Raw genomic sequence first — 16,380 nt, 5'->3', positions numbered from 1 at the left:
TCTGCTGTATATCGAGCACTTTTTTCAGCAATCAAATTTCAAAGATGGCACCGCAAAGCAAGCTAACAGGCTCCAGAAGCGCCCCAACCCTCAGCAGAGCCGTGTATTAAAAGGGAGTCTGGCCATTCATGTGTCATGCCTATACGTGAAGCTCCACCCACTTTTTTTAGCTTTCTGACCAATGACGTCTTCAAATATGAGGCACTATCTATCAGCCTATCTTCACTATTTGTCCCCCTATCCAACATGGGCAGCGCCATTTTGGGTGGCAAGTGGATTGGATTGGATGGGGTTGATCCAATGCATGCAGGGCCCCAGTCAACAGCGTTGTTCAACTCAACACCGGAACATTTTCGATACTTAACCGAAGTGTGTGCCTGACATGAGTGCTCAGGGTTCAGTGACAATCAACTGAAGCTGCGACTGTGCTGACGAAGCGTATCGCAGTTCCGCGTTTTGCCGAGGCAGGCTGTACATAACTGCGTACTAGTTTCGGTTTCGGTTAGCGAATGTGTAGCGACGCATTCGTAAGTGAGCGTAACAACCTCGGAAACAACCTCATTAACACAACTTACAAATTCAAGCTGGCAACCCGCAACAACTTGGTAGTAAACTGGTATGATATTCGAAAAAATTTGAATATTCGAAAATGTTCAGATTGCATTTTCCTAGTACGAATTGAATATCCTAAATATTCTATTTGTATTCGAAATTTTGAATATTCGCACACTTTCGAACACAAATGAGCCTCTCATATTCCTGGCATCGCATGACTGCAAACGTGTGGCAAAGCCAAGCAAGCCATGACACGACTCCAATGCAGATAGTAGACCCGATTCAGAGCGATTCCCCATTATACAGACAGAGATTTGGATCCCTCCAAGTTCAAATTAATTAATGGGATTGCACAATATTGCCAAATGTTTTCCAGACTCTTGCGAGGACGACTGCATGAGATCAACATCGTAGATGGGGAACTGTGTGCGCTCCACTCACCATATGTTTTCCTAGAGGTAAGCAGGTCGTGGAAGAACCGTGACCCAGTGAAAAGAAGAGTGAATAACTGATCTACCGAGATGGGCAGAATAATGTTGAGGTGCTCTTTGCCTTCGTGGGTTGGACTCGGACATGGAGCTTCACAGGCTGGAACCAGAGCGTGTCAAAGTGTTAGTCACACATAATATGCACAAATTCTAATCTAAATAAAAGGTGCCACTATGCCTCCACCACTCTCAATGTGGTGATCTTGAAGCTCTTTCTGGAGAGCTGGCATGGTGAATCGTTACATGAAATGCAAATGTGGTATATCCACATTTTTAGAAAGGAGACAGAAAAGAGAAACTGCTTTACAACAGGCACTACTTTTTATGCAATGCAACCCATATTCCATAAAATATCTACAACTTTCAAAAATTGCTACTCAGCAGCATTATGTGACACCGAACTACCTAACCCACACCTAACCCAGTCTCATGTTTTTCTCTGCAAAACCTAACCCTGCCATGGATTAAAAGTGTATTGTAGGACACTAGTTTTAAAACGATGATTCCCCTAGTGTACCAGCACATTCGCTAATAAAGTTGACATAAATTAAAGAAGGAAAGGCTAAATCAGTGGTTTTCGGGCAAGTGTACTGCAAGACATGCACAAATATCGAAGATAATGATGAGATAGGACCCAAAAAAATGTATCTACATCTTCAGCTTCATCAATTCCATTAGACGACTGCCAACATGCCTTCCCGATCACCTTGCTACTGATTACATAGCACATCTTTTTTCCCCAGGAGACTTTGTCGTTATAACTTTGTGACTTTAATGCTGGGAGATCTCAAGGTCACAGTCAGTGGGACATAAGTGTACCCGGGTATCTGAATGCAGTATGCATGCTCACATACTTTTTTTTTGTTCCTTCATGTTCAAATTTCAGAGGGGTTCTTTGAAGACGGGGGGCACTAATAAACGAATATCTTTCTCACAACTTTGCTTCTTTAGGGTCTAATTTTAGTGGGATTTCTGCAATGCTTCACATGTAAGCCAGCATAAAAAGTGTTTTTTATGGGGCAGTCTAAACACAAAGCTGGTACTGAGACAAGACCCACCTTCGATCGCCTCAGATTCTGTGGTGTCGCTCAAGTCGGTAGGTATGTCGGAATGCTTAGTTTTAGCCAGGTTCTCCCTGCTGCTCCTGAGCAGTGCTGGTAGCTGGTCGCCGTCCCCAGAGTTCTCATCATCTAGTCCATTCACCTCACTGGACAATGCTTCCTGCACACACACAACACGAGAATCCATGTGAAACATACGTGCAACAGCACTTGTTATTGCAACATTGCACATTTGGAGACATTTCAACTAAAGACACATCATGCTGACTTTTCTTGAATCTTTCTTTCTGCAAAAGCAACTGTGGTGAGGAAGCAATGACAATGATTTCCTCGCCCTTCATACCTCAATCTGAAACCAAAAGAAAATCTACGCGGATCTTCCGGACGGTTAAAAATATAGCTGGATAGACTGGGCAACTGCACTGGGATAGTCAAGTCTACCTAGGCCCGGTTTCACCAACTCTGGTTAACTTTGAACCAAGACCGAGGGGTTGCTAAAACTTGAAGTTAACGCTCAATACATTTTTTTTTACAAATGTTAGTTGGTGACGTGATGAATGTTTCAGTGACAATAACTCCACTTAGTGAGCAGAGTTAAGCGTTAAATTCAAGTTAAGGGACCGTTGATCTCTGTTCAAATGTTAATCGGCGCTGGTGAAACCGGGCCCTAGTAAGCAGAATATATATCTGCCCTTTTCTTTCTTTTTTTTCCAGAACACAAAACTTGAAAATCCCTGAATTCCAAATCTCAGCGCATTTACTGTGCCTCTGTAGCAGCAGTACTACATCAAGTCATGTGTAAGTTACTTTTAAAAAATAATTAAGTTACAGTTAGTCTGCAAAAATAGTAACTGAGTTACAGCCACTCTTTTTCAAGTATAACTAATTAGATTCTACAGTTACCGCATTAAAGTAACTTAGTTATACCTTACAGTTACCTTTTTCAGAAAAAAAAATTGCTGAGTAAGTACAACTCTCAAAGATGATAAATGAAGCAGTTACATCAGGGCAATGTGTGGTTCTCTTTGTTCTCACAACTTTTGGTTCTTCTGCACGTGGTGGGCGTGGTGTCATATTTTCACTGACATTTAACCATGCTATGATGTCCGAAGGAAACTGATCCACGGAAAACACGGCACTACCTCGGTAACTTTGTTAGTTACATCCTACTTACTTTAACCAAAAGTGGCAATTAGTTACGGTTACAAGTTGCTTGTAACTTTGTGGGAAGCACATTTAACATGTTACATTGTTTTAACCCACTCCCCTCTGCAGTGCATTGCCTTGACGGCATGAACAAATAAACACTCTGTCTGTGCGGTACACTTTCTTTTTCTTTCAGCGGGAAGCAAAACAAAGCCTTTTCGTATAGACATGCTACTTCACATGCGCAGGGTGGCATACTACTATCTCGCAGCAATCCACAGATTTATACAACCAATGCATAGAGATATGACTAGCTATAAACATTTCCATGGCCATTGTTTCACAGCTCTACGTAGCTATCCAGCTGGAAGCACATTTCACAACACATTCCAGTGACGCACGTAATTGATGGCACACTTACATTATCCCTGAGCAACGCCTTGACAAAAACAGCATAAACAAAACCCGACAGGCAGCAGCTGCTCCTACTGCTTCTCTCGTCGGGTGCATATGTTACTTCGCCTGCTGCACTGCCAGATGAGGCTATGAGTGTGTGCTTTCCGTACCCACAAATGCAGCCACGGTCAAAGCGTGAAAGACCGTGGTTTTCGCTCATCTGTCTGTTCCAGCTGAATTATACTTTGGTCCCTAAACTGTCACGAATGTAAACATTTACAAGGTACATCTCTAGTGCATAAAAGTGTGCCCAAAAAGCATTTTTCTGTGTTCTCAAGTTTATCTGCTCGGCTATAAGTGCAGTCGCACCGTACATTTCTGTGACACTTAAAATTGCGCACGCGTGATACAGCACGGCTAACACAGGAGCTATAAAGTGTGAGAGAGATTGAGGATAAATCCCATTCACTATTGACCATACTCATGACCAGGGGTGAGCAAATGCTCTCACGATTGTTGCCTTGCCTAAAATTTTGCCAACAGAGGCTTCTCCTCACCTCACCTTACCACAGTTTCTTTCCTGAACATTTTCGTCAGCTCGATCTTTCTTCTAGAGATCCTCCACACCTAATCTCCTCTCATTTCAGTAATCTTCTTTGTTTTTGCAGGTGAACCCTTTATGCTACAAATTAATACATGTGAGAGGAAAGGTTGCAGCAAGGTCAGGCAAACGAGAAATGAGCCACCATACTTTACAAGGTGTTCATGGGGCATGTTACAAAACCAACTGTTTCTTTTAAAAAATATACATTGGGTAACTAATATCACAATAAAGCGTACCGACTAGGCAAGTCACAAACAGCTTCTCTTTCGAAAATATATGAGAAGGGTTAGTGACTTAGATTATTTTTCTCAGGGTCCAAGAACTGTAATTCTAACTATTCTATAACTGTTGCATTTTTTCTATTTCTTGCTGTACATATTTATATTAATTGTTAATATTTTTTAATAATTAATAGACATGACCACCTGCCACCAAAGTTTCTTTTCAATAATCTTTTCTAGAGTCAAACTTTTGTAGAAAACTTTTCCTCACATAACCTCAATGTCGATGAGGTACGGGTGCAGACACCCTCATCAGCCCTCGTGAGGATGCCCACCTCTGCTCATGACTGTGACGTTGTCGAGACGTCAACTACTTTAGCCAACCACAGCTCTTGGTGTCTAGGCTTCTGATATGTGTTCTCAAGCAGAAAAATCCCACCCTTCTTTCTGCAGGTCTCATACTTACTGTAAGTACTGAGGGAGCACAACTATTCATCTGCTTCATTTTGTGTGAGGTAACGACAAATTTTGTCAGAGATCCCCTTAAAAGCTATATTAATCATGAGTTTTTCTAACTGCATAGCAATTCGCAATGTAACAGCATGCCATTGCTGGTCTGTCATCAATCAGAGGAATACATTCTTGTTCGTGATCGCACATAATAAATAACAAAGATAGCCAAAGGCATAGATCTTAATGTGCTTAAGAACACTGAATTCGTGTCCCACTGGGTGGGATCAGGCACCATACAGCGTAGGTCCGTAATACTTTAACAGAATGTCCGAACTTGTCATGTGCACTTCTTCACTCTGGCGTTCATGTCATGTCAAGTGCGGCGTTTGCGGCCGCCGCGTCTCAATGTCTCACGTTGTTTTCGACTTGGATTGCTAACAAGGTGACATCACTTGAGGGCAGTACACTGTGCGTGGAGACACGCCTTCAAAAGGGTCCAGTCACGCACCGCGGTAGTTGGCACGTGCGCCACTGCGACATAATCCCCTGGTCACGCCATGTTGTGCCACGTGTCACCGATTCCGTGTAATGGAGTGCGGCCCGACAGCATTTGTGTTCACAACCGCCGACCGAGAAAACAATAATCCAATCTTATACGCGACCACACATGGCGTGCCTCCGATAATGTGCCGTTCATCGGCGAGCCTTCGCTGGCGTCCCTTCCGGATAAGCCATATGTTTACGTTAGGATAACGCTACAAAAAGATCCTCCTTATCTCACCAGCAGCATTATCACAAACAGCTGACAAACAGAGAGAAGGGACAGAGCGCAACGATGTCACTAAAAAAGGTCATTTATAGTTCTTACAAATCTCCAAGATTAAAGCTCGGTACTAAATGACACAAAGATAGAGAAGTGAAAAGGAATACTATGATCATTATCAAACGATTTTTTATTACACGATTAAATGACCAACGATTCCAGTGCGTCCCGCTGTCTGTGAAGGAAACGGTTGTCACACATAGCGATATCTCACAAAGTAGCAATCTTAATCACGACTTGCACGAATGGCATTCGCCAGTAATGATAGCCCCAGAAAATGTTCAAGGAGGTCAACTTGCGTAAAAGATTTCTTCTCCGATACGTTTGCAAATATTTCTATCCAACCGCCGCCCTCTACTTCCAAGTTTCATCGGCTGATCATCCGAGATGGGCTCTGTCGTCGCACAGGACCACCGCTCGCTTTCGGACTGCCCGTGCAACTCGCCTCGGTGTTCCGCCGGCCAAGCGCGTTCTCGTCAGTCGCAACCACGCTCCGGCACATGACAGGCCCGACGACGGGTATCCCTTCTAGGAAACAGTGCAATTTCGTTTCCACCTCGTGGTGCCAGCGTTTGAAGAGCGGCAGGAGGAATGTCCAAAATATGTACATAGCACCTCGCGTGTTCTGCGAATACATCCCGCAGCAAATGGACACCTTGATCTCGCTGTAGAACGGAGTGCACCGGGCGAACATGTAGTCGGTGACGGGTTCCAGTGCACACAACATGCCGAAGACGATCCAATAGACGAGCCACTGTTCAACCTGATCTACGTTGCGAGACCTAAGAGCCTTGCATGAGGCAAACGCGGGATACGTGGTTGCTGTCAGGACAACGAGCAGCCTTCGAAACTCAGCAAGCCACATGTTCGGAGTATGGTGATAGGCATCCGATGACTTGCCTATGGTTCACGGTTCTCGAGCGAAATGCAGAACGAGTCGGAATAGCTATAGGGCACGTAGAACACGTCGATGAAGTGACATCTGGCGTTACATGTAGGTGAAGACGAAGTTAACAACTATAATGATACGGCGAAGAGGAACAAAATATGCCCCGTATTCCTGGGTATGTATGTATGTAGTTAGAGGTTTTCTGGCGCAAGGTATTCCTGGGTGATCCAATGGTAATTTCCCCAGAGCTAAGCAGAGCTAGATGACGATAAGCTAGAAGCTAGAAGATAAGCTAGATAAGCTAGAAGCTAAGCAGACGATAGATCTATCGAATCTCTTGAAACTGAGTATCCCAAGCAGCACAATGTACTGAAAGTCGAGTGCAGTAGGGGTGGACGGGTATAGGTGGAAGGCCTTGAACCGACTCCTGAAACTAAAGAACACTGATAAGACACATACCGTCCACGCCTATTGCACTCGACTTTCAGTACATTGTGCTGCTTAGGTACTGAGGCAATAATTCAGGTTAAACTTATCTTGGCTCATCGGCGTGCGCACTCAGTATCTACTACGATCTACCGCTAAGCAACCCACGATATCTTACTCGCTATACGTTGGTACATCGGCTCACTGAAGATGTCGTAACGCGATCGCTGTTGGGCCTTGCCAGGTGTGCGACTTCTCAATTGCGCAGCATAACCAGCCACGATCGAAGACGGACGCGGAATTCAATCGCATATCCTGTTGATTGCACCACGTCAGCAAACTGCTGAAAGGCAAGGGGGCGTTTCACCGTAAGTTTACGCAAGGCCCCGGCGGTTGCCGTGGGGATCCAGAATGCAGGCTTCTGAGGAAATCGCTCGCATATTTTGTGTGGTGGGTTGATAAGCTAGACAACCCCAGGGCAAAGAGAATAGCACACCCCTTCTGCTTTGGTGTCACAGTCGCCTTACCCTTCCTCGTTCCTGATGACCTGGTCATCATCCTCCCCTGGTTCACAAACCTGGTTCACAAACCCGAGCAGAGCAAGCTGACCGCACCCTCCCCAAACTCCCATCCCTTTCCCCAGGGGCTAACGTTCTTCCCCCAATGGGCAGCTGGAGTTCAAGTTCGATCATGATTTATCGACGGAGCACGAGAAGCGAAAGAACGGTGCACGCAATCGATGAGAGCGTAGATACATTTCAGGACTGTGTTTGAAACCCTTCTTGCCTTAACACCCCATTCCTGTCACCGATATGCCGACAACCTTCACTACGACGTCGCGTGACAAATAACCTCCGATTGATCCACCGCCAATCCATTGTTCATCTAAGAGCGACACAGGAGAGGTCAACGTACGGAATATCCACACAAAAACACGGGCGGTAAACGAACTTGAAATACGAATCCATATGTTTCCGAAAGCGTTCACCGTCAGAGACAACGATGGCACCCAGTCGGCCATCGCTCAGGCAACAGAGAAGAATGCAGTGGAAAAACCAACAATGTTCATTCTATACCATTAATCAACAGCATTTGGGCAATGCACGAGGAGCTTCCTCACAAGAAGACATATTAGTTTGAAACGGAAGGCGCAGGTCGGGAGTCGCCGATATTTCGAACAGAGATTGTTCTTACACCAGCTAGCTTGCGCCATTTTGCTTTGTTCATTGTTCTTACGCTACGCACAAACTTCCACTGGGCAAGAACAATCTCTGTTCGAAATATCGGTGGTACCCCACTTGAAGTTCCAATTTACCTTCACCAGATCACTGGCTTCTCCACTTTTCGAAGATATCAGCGTAAAATGCGAGTATAATTACTGAACGTGACCTGCCGAAGCTTATAAACGCCGGTCAGAAGGTTAAGCCCGACCCCTTTCGACTGCCCCCCCCCCCCCCTGCATCATCCTCTCTCGCCTTGGATGACAAAACAAATTATTATTATACAAAACAAATATTACAAAACAAATTTAGAAGTCGTCCCCGAAGCAAGAAAGCAAAGAGCAGGGCACTCTCACGGGCCATGTGGTAGGGACAGTTCGATCCCTATCACTACGACCTTATATCTAAACGTACGCGTATCTCCAAAGTACCAGATTAGACGGACTTTATTGGCTGTCGGGTGAGGGATCGACCAGGTCCCTTGGATCGACATTATACTGTGACGCAGAACTCGTTCACGGCACATGGAAATCTTATTTGGTACCTTGAGTGGGGGCTCATATTGAGATTCTCATACATGAGCAAAGACACACGTAAATATTTCGTTATTGCGTAAAGTTCGCCATTTCTTCGTTCCTCTTTAGACATACACACGGTAAGGAAGTTAGCTTTCTTACATTTTTCGCGAGGAATGTCAAGGGATTATTTTTTCATGTCCTTCCTTTTTGAGTACTCCGGACGCATGTGCCGTCCTACGCCGCAGCAACGGATCTCTACACTTGGTGAATGTGAAGCAAGCTTGAGATAAACGAATCATCGAAGCCGAATCTCACTCCCAAACTGATAGCATAAATGCAGGCAAGCTGGTGGATGAAATCCATTGTAGAAAAAGTCTCAGCTGGAGCAAGAGAACGACAGCCTGTGTCGTGTCAGGAGAAGGTCACAGAAGGACAGGAGAGATACCGAAAATCAAGAATACAGGGGGAGGGGGCGCAAATTCCCCACTTGTCCCCCGGAAGCGAGAAGTAGACGCCGTCCCTGGTACCACATTAGGAAAACCAGAACTATGCCGCCGTACGTGACTCCAACCGGTTTACACTACGAAGAATATACACGTGTCCAAAATAAACCATCTCACTGCACTAAAGTAACACGACGAACCGACAGCGGGACCAATTATGTGGCCCAAAATCACTCTCGCCTGCACGGAGTAGATCCTTAGCGAACGCATCGTTAGCTGCACGTGCAACGGGAACCACATGGGCTCTAAGACCAGCCTCTTGGGTTTCGAAACATGGCGATCTCAAATTCAAACAACCCAGGGAAACGCCAGTGCGCGCTGACGCCAAGACTAGAACCTATGGACCCTCCTGATTTCCGATCAGGGACTGTGATTACACCACATCGGCATGGCTCTCCGCTCAGTACAAGGACAGGCATCCTCTCCAATCTTCCACGTGTCGAGCTCGGAGAACAAAATTTGATGTTTGTACAAAAAGGGCAGAGTTACAAAAACCAACTTGCTCGCATGAATGCACTCACGGAAGACTCGAAGGGTCCCCCCCGGAGATCAACGGCCGCCACGATAACCTAGTTGCAAAAGACCTACTTCTATCCCCCCTCACCCTTGGCCCGCATTTAATTTAACGACGAGTTCTTCGGACGGCACACGTCGAGCAAGCGGATCGTCCTTGTTAGCCACGCTTCAGACTTTCGCAGACGCCACGAGGAATAAGAGAGTCTCAGAAGAGGTGTTGTTGTACAAAGGGAAAACGGGAAAGTTGTTGACACGCGTAATGGTTATCTTGAGTAGTGATGCTTGCGCCGATCGCGTACTCTGCCCAGTTTGGTCAGCAAATATAGCGACTACTAAGGCAGTTCCGTAGCGGTGTGTGAGCATTATATGAATCTGTACTGGCTGTCACCTGATCTGCATGCCTCTTAAAAGAGTACAGAGGACGATTAAAAAAAAATCAGATTAAGACGTCTGATGATAGTGTATGTGTGTCTCAATTTACCACCACCTAAGGTTTCGATGTGTGCAATTTGTTTTCCCGAAAAAGAAAAAAACCTCACATAAACTGCGCGTTCACCATGAACTCGTCACTTGGGGTATAACGAGGAGAAGCATGATGCCACGTCACCGATGACGTTACAGGGTCCACACGTTCTGGTTCGCTGGTCAGTGAGGGTCAGCGCCCTGTCCCTTTGCCGCCGTAAAGCAGTTTTGGCAGTTCCCCCGGAGAATTTGGGGTGGGGATAGAAGGAGCGGCAGAATCATGACCGAGCCAGGAGCAATGCTTTTTCAGAGACTCGAACAGCCGAGTAGAAGACGACAGCTAAGTAGCAAACAACATTTCTCGGAACCAATCAGCGAGCGCGGACTATGTAGCGTCAGCGCGAAGTCGCAGGCAGACCACAGGCTGGTACTGCTCTCGACCACCGTTGCGCACGGTCGCTTTTTGCGGTGTACTTTAAATTCAATTTCTGCGATAATTATGATTCTGTGGCGTGAATTACTTCTCATGGTGCATCTTACTGGCCTACTTAACAGTTTTATAATACGGCCACGGAGGGGTGCTGTCTGTGTATGCTATTCGACCGTGTGTATGACTAGAGGTTAGCGCGGGTAAGATCCACAGTACGTACCCGAACCCGCTCATGTAGACACGAGCGGCTGCAGGTGAAAACTGTTAGTATGTTGTGGACGTTATTACTTTTCAGTGTACATACTTTCTCAGAAACCTATCAGCAGTGCTCTATGTAGTCCTGCTACAGAATTCGTCGGCAGACGACAAAACTTGTTTTGTTACTCGCTTGTGCCTTATTGTCACATTAATCTAGATTTCGTTTCAACTGTAACTGCAAAAACGAAACATCTCGTGGGAAATCTTTCCCGGGGCCTCAAAAATACGAGGAATAAAGTGTCGTTCAACGAACCGGTTGTTTTTCTATACTTTTCACGCTTTTTTGATACCGTTGGGTACTACTGCGTGCGTGAGATCTGATAGACACTATACTGGCCCTCGGGAACTTGAATAATTTGTCAACCCTACAAAAGTATCCCGATGAAGTCATTGCTATAGAAGTGTGTGCGGGTGCGGTTACATTCGCGCATCCTCGTTCGCGGTAGGAATATAACGTCTCGAAACCCGCGCGGAGAAAACCGCGTGCCTCGCGGTGCCCGCAGATATCCGAATTTTATCCGCGAATAAGCATTAGTTGTATCTCTGCCGGCGGCCCCCAGGTGCAGCCATAATTGAGAGCACGCTGTGAATCTAATACCCCTGCTACACGACAGTCTTCAATAATCATTGAAACCAACAGCCATTGAACCAGTGCATGGATTTATCGGATACTGCATGATGAAATAATCATTAATTTCTTACGCACTTGAGGCTTTGTATTTGTCCTTCCTGTATGTGCCAGCCTCAGAACATTAATTGTCTCATGGATACTGCAGTTTTTCCCTCGCATTGAAGATGCGCGCGTGACGCGTCAACTTCTCAGACAGCGTTGGATGAAAATGTTTCCACACTACGCGCTTGGTGGCGCCTCTTCATTGGTTTCAATTATGATTGGAGACTGCACATGTGACAGGGGTACAAAATTGGGTCCAAGTGTGTAACTGCTGAGCTATTGGACTACCGTTGATGACGAAAGGTTTTTTGTCGTTTTATAGAGCACTGCACGCGCTTACTCGAAAGCCCGGCCCAAACCTCCTTTTCGTGGGCCTGGGCCGGGCTGGCTTGATATTACGGGGCCAGGCCTCTACATTGACGTGCCTAGACCGGGCACAAGCCTGTGTTATGCCACTTTCATCTAGCCATGGTCGGATTTTATAGGCCGATACGCTCGGCCGGGAGCGCAGAAATTTCATGCGCTCGGGGCCGAGCCGAAAAGCATAAAAATTATTCGGGCTTCGGCCGGTCCCAGGTTAGGTATTGAGTCGTCGGGTCAGGCTCGGACCGGGCCTAAAAATTCGGCCCGTGCAGTGCTCTAAGCAGGACTGCGGAGGAAAGGCTTGTGGGTGCCATGCCACTGCCTAAGTTACGCTTTTCTCTCAAGGACAAATCACATAATATAGGAACGGCATCTATTGACGTGTTTCGCGTAACAGTGTGACGGGCAAGGTCACATCATCGGATGGATCTACAGAATGCTCGCGCTATGAAACGTGACCCACCTCTCGTTATTCGCGCTGCACACAAAAACGCTCTGTACTATTTTCCAGTTGTTCATAGCAGTGCGAGGAGGAAAAAATAGCGCTGTTTCCTAGCGCTGTCAGGGCAGGCCCACACAAAGTTTGAAGAAGTGATGCATAGTCGTCCGGCGAACTGTTGCGTATGATTAATAATAATTCGGAGCTTTACGTCGCGAGACAACTGTGTGTTGCGTATGACATTCGTTGTCACGTTAATTTGTAACGCACTTGTAATACCACTAATTCTTGAGTGATTTCACGTGACACGACTGAGTTTCATGCGAGTTCCGACAGGTAGGTCACGACACCGCGGATTCTGCTTATAGTTACATATCAACGGCAGTGACAGAAACTGCCCTGACCGAGCAGTTTCCGTCAGAGGACAATGTCTAAGCGTGGATTTGAAGGCTTGCATGTTGCCATTTATGAACGTACGCACTTGCCTCCAACATCAGGAAGTATTCTGCTAAACGCGCTTGTCGATGACTATGTACCCCAGACATCACTTCACCCCCCCCCCCCCCAAAGAACAAAAAAAAGAAAGAAAGAAACACGAGGATGAACCAAGGATCTTATAAAAATACAAGAAAGGCGTACGGTTACAATGCACGCTCATCAAAATTCTATCGCGGATGGAGAGCGTCAGCCTGCTTATGGGGTTATTGAGATTAAAGCACCCTTCAGCATATGTGGGATTCCCCATACTTTTGGTATAAAATGGTACAGCGCCGCGAGGAATATTTCAACTTTCGTAAAATTTCGCTTGGCTGGTAGATTTCACCGATTTCTTTCGAGGTTGGATTTCCGGTGAGGGCCACATAAACTGTCTAACAATTATCGGAAGATGACAGAAAATCGCAATTCCTGCTTCACTTAGCTTTTGCGACCCCTTACAATATATAGTATATATATAGAGAGAGAGTCCAAACGGCGACGTCATAAACAGTATCCAGAATTGCCGATATGTAGGTGTATAAAAATAAAATTTAAAAAAGTTAAAATTAAAAAAGTAAATAAAAACGTCGGGGAGGGAGGGTCATCATTACAGCTATGCGGAAAAGAAAAAAGTTAGGGGGTGTCGCAAAAATTTTGGGTGTTGAGGGTTTTTGGGATCAATCACTGGTCATAGAGCGCTACATTCACCAACTTTCCTTCTACATTCTGTCTCTTACACGGTTTTTGTGAGCTATGGTTAGCCTGGAAGAGTCACAAAAAATTTCATATTCATGTCAGGTGCAAGGTGTAACAGTCACATAGGAAGGTGCAAACAAAATCAATCTCCTGTTGCGCGTGCTTGGAGAAACAAATATGGGAGGGTGCACGACCACAAAAAAATGCAGATTTTTGGGTTGACCATCACAGAACATACAGGATCACCCCAATTGGAGGTGTCAAGCTTCGTGCAGACCAGACGGCAACACATTAGGGGAACTGGCAGACAGACACGCCATTTCGAAATTCTGGAGACTTAGCAGACCAAACAAATGGAAACGACTCAACTAAGAAAAAGCGACCCAGACGATAGGAGGAGGAAGAAAAAAAAAAAATATATATATATATATCGCCGAGAGCTTTTGTGTAAGCGATCCCTGTGGTTCCTCATTGGCGGCACCTCCCCCCAAACAGCGCCTCGTCGCCACAAGAGCAAATAATAGGCCACCCTCTTGAGGCAAAACTATCCCGATAACCATCCAGGGAACCCCGCATTCCATACAATGGCAGTTGCACCTACCCACAATCCGCGAAAACGGCAGTCCTGTCCACGTGTGCGACGCTACAGGGCAGGAAATTAGCATGCGGAAGAACCTCGATACAGCTTCCAGGAAGATGTAAAAAAACAGCAACGACTCAGCATGACTACTTCCATGCTAGCAAATCCGAAAGGCGCGCAGTGTTATTGATGCCTCCGTGACAAACAAATCCGATATGGAGTACACGAAAATAGCTAAACACCAGGTTTTGTAGGACGGAACAAACCGCCGCGAATCAACTGTTGGGATCATCACACTGTGTAGGACGTCACTCGAGTAGACTATGCATACGACGCTTTCGAAATGCTACAGGAGTCACGAACACATGCATTCCTCAACCAGGCAGGGTTGAAAAAAAATCCGGATGTTTTTAAAAAGATCCTCTCCAGTGGGCTTTTTTTTTGGATAAAACCCGGATGTTTTTAGATATTTTTGGTGAATATAGACCAGCCTAGAAATGTGACACAGAGTAAAAACCAATGTGTTTTGCTGTTCTTCCTGATTTCGGGTGACCTCTCATAGTTTTGGTTTATGAAACTGCCTGTCCCAGTAACACTGAATGAGTTTCCAATGTTTTCCGAAAGGTAGAGGTCCCATGCACGCGTGGGTGAATGGGTAGACGCTACATGCCTGGATTACGTGTCGTACTTCAGTTAACATGCCTTCAGGAAGCAGAAGAAAGCCTCTCCCTGAATGGGCAGAAGTAAAAGAAAACGGAAAAAGTTAAATCTGAAAAGCTAAAAAAGTCAAGTTAAAAAGTTACTAAGTTAACAAAAAGTTAGAAGTTAATATAATTAACCTGGGCTTTTGTTAACAGCCAACACTACAATAAAGTTTGAAACAATAAAGCGGGAGTTTTCCGTGTGACGTTGCATTAAGATTGTCTTTCACGTCGCATCTGGACAAGATCTCTAAAAAATCCACCGGATAAAATCCATGTGGATTAAATCCAAACAACCCTCCAACCAGGGGAGTCTGATTCAGTCGAAACCGAGTAGTAAGACAGATCACGCGATTACAATAATACATGTCCGTGTCGTGATTGTACCCCATTACGTGACCCAACAGAGACTGCTCGCATCCTGGACGGGCAGTGTGCATGACTGCCCTGAAAAGAATCAAAATGTACCGCCCGTCATGCAGCGACGTCCCGCTAGCATAAAGCACATGCTCTCATTCAACGCCGATGACTCAAGGGCCTAACAACTGTAATCAGAGCCAACATGGTTTACTTGCACTCCAATTGTGTTTGGTGCTGTTTTTCTGATAGCAAATGTAGCTCTATTTGCAATATTTAGATTGCGTGAGTGTGATGTAAGTTAGACCATCTTATCGACAGTTCTGTGCGCACAGGATGACAAAAAAAAAAACTAAAATACTGTGCACACAAGGAAAGGAAAACAGCGATTGGCACCGAAGGTACACAAATTGCAGTAGAAATACATCACCTGTGTTGACAAAGCCGTCAGCCGAACACTATCACCACAAACCACGTGCAAAGAGCGAGATCGAAACCGCGCAGATAACATTCTGCAGAAACGCACATTTGAAGCAGGCAACACGCTCCTCCAAACCGAAACACATTGCAGACGCTGGCGATCGCATCCGATTTGGCACCTACCAAGAATCGCATCATCCAAAACGATGGTCTTCGCAAACCATCATCCTGTGGCGGACCGACGGTCCCATTCCAGAAGACGTCGTCCTCATCCGCAGAAAAGGAAGAAACCCCGGAGTCACGGCACTGTCGCCGACGCCGTTTGGGGCTCACACGCGCACAGGCGGAAACCATCATCGCACAGACCGTTTCGTTCGGAGCGTCGACGCTCACTGACGAGAGGAGATCGCGGGGCGGAGGCGGCCTTGAGGGCCAACGCGCGTCCTCTATTCAGTGCGCTTGCACTCCGCGCGTCGGGACCTTGATTAGGCCTGCGTACGCCGGTCAGCGTGACACACCGCCACATGGAGTCACGCTGCGGCATCTTTGCCTTCTTTCCGAGGGAAACGTGAAGGAAGTCAGTTGCGTTCGACGTTTGCAGTTAAGAGCTTCAGAATAGCGCGCCCAAGCGTACTGGGACTCCAATGAAATTACGGGTCGTCACTGCGCATGCCCGGAACTCAATTGCGTTTTGGGGACGCACGC

The 16,380-nt window shown here is 46.0% G+C and overlaps 1 protein-coding gene across 6 annotated transcripts in view; it reads right to left on the bottom strand.

The window, feature by feature from the left end:
* The window catches only part of LOC135385177 (protein Aster-B-like), a 226,208-nt gene that overhangs the window by 19,530 nt on the left and 190,298 nt on the right, over positions 1-16,380 (bottom strand). For all 6 annotated transcript variants that reach the window (XM_064614361.1, XM_064614363.1, XM_064614365.1 and 3 more), the window contains 2 exons: positions 2,102-2,264; positions 997-1,143 (listed from right to left, as the gene is read on the bottom strand). In XM_064614361.1, the coding sequence (XP_064470431.1) occupies positions 997-1,143; positions 2,102-2,264 (310 nt within the window). The remainder of the gene's footprint in view (positions 1-996; positions 1,144-2,101; positions 2,265-16,380) is intronic.

Source organism: Ornithodoros turicata, chromosome 2 (genome assembly GCF_037126465.1).
Source record: "Ornithodoros turicata isolate Travis chromosome 2, ASM3712646v1, whole genome shotgun sequence".
Lineage (NCBI taxonomy): Eukaryota > Metazoa > Arthropoda > Arachnida > Ixodida > Argasidae > Ornithodoros > Ornithodoros turicata.
This window is presented reverse-complemented; position numbering and strand designations above follow the sequence as displayed.